At 32.3% G+C, this 8,203-nt stretch overlaps 1 protein-coding gene across 1 annotated transcript; it reads left to right on the forward strand.

Moving 5' to 3' along the window:
- Window positions 1-485: 485 nt before the first annotated feature.
- LOC110683879 (lupeol synthase-like) lies at window positions 486-3,834 on the forward strand. The gene is made up of 6 exons (XM_021860286.1): window positions 486-500; window positions 566-612; window positions 848-991; window positions 1,094-1,271; window positions 1,409-1,489; window positions 1,598-3,834. Exons 1-6 carry the CDS (start codon window positions 486-488, stop codon window positions 1,748-1,750), a joined length of 618 nt encoding a protein of 205 aa, XP_021715978.1. The 3' UTR covers window positions 1,751-3,834.
- The last annotated feature ends 4,369 nt before the right edge of the window (window positions 3,835-8,203 follow it).

Below are 8,203 nucleotides of genomic sequence, written 5' to 3' on the forward strand. Positions count from 1 at the left end.
GCTTTTACCACTGAGAAAAAATAAAAGTTTGTAATTACGAGAGAGAATTTCCCTTTACTAAATTGAAACATAGTAATTTCAATTTGATATGTATACTGGCGTTAAAAGTTAATAATTCATTACACATTATAAAAAAAAAAAAATAAATAAAAAAGAAAAAAGAAAGAAATTTAATAATTATGGGGTTTAATTTTCGAATAAATCTTTTGGTTAATTAATAACTAAGGGCCTGTTCTGATTGACTGACTGAGCTAAATTGAACTTAATTTATTAGAGCTAAACTGCACTTATTAGAGCTTAACTGAATTGAATTGAATATTTTATAAGAGAAAGAAATTAGGAACTGAGTTGAACTTAACTTATTAGAGCTGAACTGAACTGAACTAAAAATAATTGTATCAGAACAGGCCCTAACTCGTCTACCTGTGCAATGTATTTATATACTTCCATCTGTCCTAATTTTGTCACATACTTTGACTAGCAAAATGTTTTATGTACATGTAATTGAATTTTATCTTATTTTGCGAAAATTAATAATCAAGTTTTAACTTTAGATTAATCTTAGAAATTCAATCCAACAGAGCTCTTCGATGATGTTCTAATCGAAAGAGAGTAAGCTTCTATAGGCTAAATTTTTTCATACTCCATAATCCATCGTTATCAACTAATACTATCGTAGTTCATTCAGAGAAAAAAGAAATCCCCTAATACTATGGAAGTTAACTAGAGATGATCATAGACCGGGCCAAGACGATCAGTTGTAGTCTTGTAGGGTTAAGAAAATAACAAACAGAACTTAACTCTTCTAATTTAACGAATATACTCTTGATTTTTACTGTTATTATAGGCATGTTGAGTGCACTTCCTCAGTAATACAAGCTTTTACACTCTTCAAGGAGCAATACCCAGATCACAGGACCAAAGAAATAGAAGACTCCATCTCTAGAGGAATACAATACATTGAAAGGGCTCAAAACCCTGATGGTTCTTGGTAAATATGCTGATTTTTAAAAGAAATGTGATTTTCGTAAGAGAGAAAATACACTTGTGGAATTGAAAGTGATTTCTTTTGGGTTTGTTTTTGTGGGGATAGGTATGGTTTTTGGGGAATTTGTTTTACCTATGGAACATGGTTTGCAGTGGAGGCACTACTAAGGTGTAATAAAAACTACCATAATAGTCAGGCTGTGCGAAAGGCATGTGAGTTTATACTCTCAAAGCAATTGCCTAATGGCGGGTGGGGCGAAAGCTACCTCTCAAGCTCCAAAGAGGTACTCTAGTCCACTCCCCTCTCTCCCTCCCCTGTGGTGGTAAAAGCCGCGTCTCTTGTAGTGAAATAACATCAGTCTGAGTTTTCTCTAAAAGTTTAGATTTGTGCATCAATCCTTGGTTTGGGATTGTGGAACAGGTTTATACAAACCTAAAAGGGAACAAGTCAAATCTGGTGCAAACTTCATGGGCATTGTTAACTCTCATTAGAGCAGGGCAGGTGCGTTACTGCGTATAACTGTATTCTATCCTACATTTCCTATTGCACCTTAAAAAATGCGAGCAAGCTTAAAACTATGGTTAACCCAAATGGTTCTCAATGTAACAGTGGGAAGTAGATCCCGACCCCGTAGACCGAGGGATGAGGTTGGTAATCAACTCACAGTTGGAAAATGGAGACTTCCCACCACAGGTAATTGCAAGGTTTTCTTCTAAAAATAAATCAGTTTTGATATTCAATAATATTACCTCCGATTCTTGAGTACTCAACCTAGTGGGCTAGTGGGTACTTCCTACTTCTAGGAAAGGATAGAGAGCAAAAGATATACTGTATTAAGTATAATAGGACCCCAAGAGGTGAGGTAGGAGATGATTATTAATGAATAAAAGATTGTCATAAAGGAAATAAAATACAACAAGAGATAAGGTATTATTATATGAAGGAACAATTTTCAAATTCATTAAAAAAAGTCGGACGATATCAAAGTTCCATGATTATGCACCTTTAAGTGGACTCTTTTATAAATAAAAAGAATCATAAAACCACCAAATCAATCAATAGTTAGCAAAAGTAAAGTGCTGATTAAGCAGATTTTAGTTTAATAAAATTACTGGTTTACTATAAGCAAAAATATGCTTTGTTTTTTTTTTTTAAGAAATCAACAAAGGTAAACCGCTAAATGAATAGCAGTTTTGTCCATGGTAAAAAATAAAAATAAAAATAAAAATAAAAGAATAAAAAATAAAAGTTAATTCAATTATCGACTTTATTCAATAAACCGCTAATTCAATTAGCGATGTTATTCAATGAACAGTTAATTCAATTAGTTACCTTAGACAAACCCTCTAATTCAGCGATTTTATTTTGGACAAAACATCTAATTCAATAATTTTTTTTTAAAAAAAAAAAATTAAAACGGGATATTATATCTTGAGATGGTGTGTAAGTCATCCATTCCTAAATAAAAGTCTCATTTACTCAAGAGTAATTTTAAAAAATGATATGCGGTTAAGTTGATTAATTGCAAACTAAAACAAAAAGTGATGTTCAGTTATTTGAAGGTGAATAAAAAAGTTGATACTGATAAAAAATGGGACTTTTAAAAACACAAAATTGTAGTAAATGATACTATCTAGGGACAGAAAGAGTATCACTTATCAATATAATAATGTAAAAATTGTTCCAAGGAGAAACTTCTTTTATCCAAGGACTAAGGCTATTCTTCTTGGTAAGAGTAAGTAGACTGTTCCTCTATAGTCTCTATACAAGAATTTTCCTTGGCAACATGAATTTAAAGTTACAAACCGAGACTCTCATTTAACTTAGTCACAGTACACAGTTTTACTTCTTATCCATGAAATCTAACAGCTATGGTAACTTTATACAGGAAACCACTGGAGTATTCATGAAGAACTGCATAACCGAATTTTCATCATACAGGTGTACTTTCCCCATATGGGTTCTTAGTGAATATCGTCGTGCACAAGCACAAAGATCTGCCATACAATAGCCAACACTCACTGGAACTCCAAGAGAGATTGGTCACAAGCTATTAGTATCTATAGTGTATTGCTGCTAAACATCACACGATGTAGAAGCAAATCAATAAATCATCCTTAGTTGGCAATAATCGAATTTTATGCTCTAGTTGACTAATCTTTGTCAATGTGTAAGGTTACTGAGGTAACTTCTAAAAAGTAACTTCCAAAAGTCGAGCCAAATTACAATTTTCACTTATTTTAAGGGCAATTTGTGAAAATATAGGAGCAATTACCATGAAAATTACTTAAACAAACCACAATTCCACAATTATGCTGCTTTTTAACTAAATTCCCTACATAACGTCCACGTCAGCTAAATAATCCATGATTTTTCATAATTAAAAAGTGTGAAACCACTGATTGAATCAGCGGTTTATAATTTAATGAACTGCTATATAAACCACTAATTCAATAAGCGGTTTTATTGTGAACCAGGAAAAAATTAATTCATATTTATAGATGTTTACATGGACGGTAGGTAGAAAATTTAGTCAAAAAGTGACGCATTTATGAAATTTTGATCTCTTTAAGCATTTTCTATGAAAATCACTCAAATTATAGTGTGTTAGGTACTAAAGACCTATAAGAAGAGCTTTTCTATAGTGTGTTATCATGGAACCCAATTAAGCAATTCAAAACCAAAAGAATTTAGAAAAGAAAAACAGGGTAAAAAGATGATTTTCTAGAGTGAGATTTACATTATTGAAAGGGACATGATTTGCCTGGCGCGCCCAGGATCTTGAAACAGTAGCTCCCCTTCAGGTTGTTTTCCACTTCTCCCCATCTTCTCCAGGTACTCTTTAGAAGTCTAACACCAAATATAAAGACAACGCATCAAGTTAAAATCTCCCAGCAACATAGTAATCTCTATAAATGAACACATACAACTGAAATTGGGATATATTTCTGAAATATTGCTAGGTGGTCTTGTTAATACGACACTAATCAAAGATTTGAAAAGCGATAAACTGAAAACCAAACAAGTGAAAGACAAATGGAGAAGGTAGAAAACAAACAAATTTATAAGTATAAAAACCTGTAAAGAAGATATTGCAGTCTCACTATACTTGAACTTTGGTTCCTGTTCATCCATCAAGACCGATTTTGGCAAAATATGGTTGAGGATTTACAGCCATATATTCTGTAAGCCAAGGAGGACACTCACATTCGTCCTGCATAACAAAGGAAACAAAAACACCAATAAGTACAAAAATCTATAAGGTAAACAATCAACCAACAATACAGCAGTCACATATCAATTGAACATAGGTCCCAAACTGCACCACACCCCAAAAATTACAGACATGTGGTTCAACTCATGTATCAAGAACTTATACTAATATTGAACTTACCAATTAATTTGTATGTATTCGTGTCATAATGCACTTGTCGGAACTCCTCCAAGGTTAAGTAAGAATGCTTCTTTGCTATTTCTTTAGATCGTATTTGGTTTTGCACCTACATAGATCATAGAACATCGACACATGGTTACATTTAACTATACAAAAGCATAAAGACAAATTGCAGCCCATGAAACTAATGTACTAGAGGGGAAAATTTTGATAGGGAGCACTTAAGATGAGTCACAAGTTATAGTGCTAACATCAGACTATAGGAGACATGTACCAATGAACATATCACACTAAACAAGTTCCTCATTCCTCACAACATGTTTTTGGAGAGTAACAGGATGAGTGATAGGATATGTAGATTGCTTCACATATCTACCTATGTGTCACGGTCAAGTGTTATGACACTGGATCTGTGTAGCACTCCCTCTAGTCTATTGGCAACGAGGGCACAAACCAAATGCGGAAATGGCTTGTAATTATGAAGCAATACATTCTATAGACGAGTTTGATGGGCACTCTGGCCGGTTGGCAACAAGAGTGGAGTCAAGGGGGGTTGATCGGGGCTTGTGACAGTCCAGCAAGGCAAAAGCGGGTTCGACAACAAATTTTGTCTATTTTGAGGGTCTCTAGAGATTTTATTTGTTTTTGGGTGTTTTATACATGTGGCAGCATAATTTTTATAAATGTCTACAACAACACACAAGTAATAAAGCTATAGGCAATGGGTAGGAAGCTCAGATATTATTAATCATTGCCTCCTACAGAGCTTCTTTTTGGAATTACATTGTTTTCCCAAATAATAATTTATTCTAAGGCCTAGAAAAGTAAAATGCATAGACAGCTTCAAATACATTCAAAGAGAGTTGGATTCTAACACTATTCTGCCAGTCTTCGCTTGGCATGGCTAATGCCAAGCCCTGGTGCAAGGGTTGCATTAGCTAATGGACAGACAGCATAAAACACTGTAGAAGCTTTGTAACAGGTACTATTACCAGTTTACCACTGTATGCAATTTAAAGTCCAAATTTAGCATGCTAGGTTAGAGGGCCCAGAGGTGTGCCATGTCAGGCGATCTTCTTGGAAATGACCCACTGAAATTCTTTTTTCACCCTTGACTGAGACTCTACCAAATAAAATATATAAGGGAGTTCAGGATGTCCATACCATTTACACAACAATAATGGATCTAAGTTCTTTAAATAACCTAATCATCTTTATAAAATTTTGGAGGGAAAAAAAATTATGAAATACAATCTACAAAGGGAATGAAGCCGTCACAATTCCTAAATCATCTGAAGACCTATGCACTTGACCTTTGGGAAGCAAGCCTCTAAGGAGTGGTAACATCAAGCTTTTGAATATCTCTACTCCACTTGTCCTTAAATAAGCTTCATTTTCCCAAAATAAAAGTCTCACTATTTATTCAGTCGGACCCATCATATATTAATCTATATAATTACTTTTAATCAACAAAACCCCTCCAACCCTTACATTTTTCTCTCTTCCTCAAAACAATAAACTATCCCATTACCTTCCTCTTCATTTATTTTTTATTTTTTATTATTATTATAAATCTACAATACTCCACTATAACTCCTTCCTAAATCCTTGTGCACTGGATAAACGCGGCGGAAAGGGTGAACCCCTTCTTTTTCTAATTTTGACTACCAATATTAATCAAACTACTAATAACCTAATTCCAACCATTATGCCTGAGCATAGATACAAATTCCAATTCCACATAGTCAAATAACTAATTCAATCATTAAACAACAGTAACATGTCTATAACATAGCTCCAAATCTTCCAATGAAAGAAATAGATACAAACAGCATTTTGCTCACTTAGGAGCTAAAAGCTCTACTTAAGCACAAATATAACATAAATGCATCCAGCCACATCTCAATTTTTCATGTTCTTCTTTCATTCAAATCTGTTCGTCTTTTTCTACTAGTACGATTATTGAAATGAATATCGAATATACATATTATTTGAAGATAAAAACCATTAAAATAACATAAAACCAATCTTTTCTTTCCAGAGGAAAAATCCATAACATCATGGCAATATTCATTTTTTCATAAAATCTACCTCGACACGAATGCAATTAAGTAGCAAATGAAACAATAAACCATGATAAGAACAAGGCAGCAAAATTCGAGATAAACAATGTCATTATACATAGTAAGGGGAGCTAACCTGCTTCAATTTTGAAGTAGTCTCAATCATATTGTTCACATATAAATCTCAAATCAGCAATACCCTGTATAATTCACATATTACATAAATTAGGCTAACATTTTCTTCAATTTTTAAAAAATATACTAAAATTCGCTAAAATTTAAGCATTAACATACTGTTTTGCTTGCTTCATCCGCCATTTGAGCAGCTGAAATGCAGACTCAACTCAACCTTAATCACTGTTTCAGAAGAATAGCAAATAATCAAAGTATATTCAAATTACTAGTAGAAATGAAAACGAAAAGTGGAAAAAAAAAAACTAAAATCATGGAGAAAGAGTAGTGTAGTAGGGTTTAATTGGAAAAACCGAAAAACCCTAGATATGTAAATTGATTGAATACTTATCATATGAAGAAATGAATAAACCTCGGAGAGATTTAGTTTACCGGAAAAAAGTTACCGGAACCAATTTTCCACGCACACCCCCTCATCAAGAGATCCGACTCTTTCCAAATTCCCCTCGTATCCCAAGACCTAATACATTATTACAACTGAAGTTTACACGCTCCTTTCGTCCCTTTTGATAGTCCGACAAATTTTAATGTCAAAATGATCACCTCATTTGTTTTTTCCAACAAATATTAATATTATATTTTTACCAAAATTTCCTCTAATTTACAATAATATTTGTGCAAATTTAATTTTTCTATGTAAATTTTGGTTTTTGTGTATTTTTATTAATTTTTCAATGTACTTTAATTATTCTTATTTGTTTTTATTAATTCCCGTGAAAAATGTCCATAAGGGAATATATCAAAAGAAGACAGAGGGAGTACATGTCTAAACATTAATTTGATCTTAATTTTACGTGAATAAGGCTCCGTTCGGTTGACTTTATTTTTGTTAAAATGAAATTATTTTTACTGAACTGAAATTATTTTTACTGATTCTCTTTTATATTTCTTGTTTAAAATTGAAATTATTTTTGCTGCTGAAATTATTTTTACTGAAATAGGGCCTAAATATTACAGAGTATTGAAAATTAAAAAAGAAAATGCTATATTACTCCCTCCGTGTTTTAATAAGTGTTACACTTACTAAGGACCTGTTTTGATTTACTGAGTTGAGCTCAACTGAACTGAACTAAACAGAGCTGAAATGATTTGTTTATGAGAGAAGGAAATTAGAAACTGAATTGAACTGATTGGAACTGAACGAAACTTAAACTGAAGAAAACATGCCTTAAATTCGATTGTATTTTAATAAGTGTTACACTTTTTTTTAGCAAAACAATACATTAAATATTATATCCTTCTTTTCTCATAATCCCCACCTAAACCAACTACTACTCTTTTTTTTTAATTATATTTTCCTCTCACTCTTTTTTAACACATTAAGGACGAAATATATTAGTTAAAGATATTTTTCCTCTCACATTCATTACTTTTTAATAAAAAAAATTTATGCAAACTTTTCAATAAATTATTAACTCCACCATATTTTTCTTATAATTTTTTAATATTCTAACTCTCTCACTTACCTCTTATTTTATTTAAGTCAATTAAATTGTCAAAAATTATGTACCAGGCAAACTGTAACACTTATTAAAACATGGAGAATGTATGAAATTTTAAATCAAT

Source organism: Chenopodium quinoa, unplaced genomic scaffold (assembly GCF_001683475.1).
Source record: "Chenopodium quinoa cultivar QQ74 unplaced genomic scaffold, ASM168347v1, whole genome shotgun sequence".
NCBI lineage: Eukaryota > Viridiplantae > Streptophyta > Magnoliopsida > Caryophyllales > Amaranthaceae > Chenopodium > Chenopodium quinoa.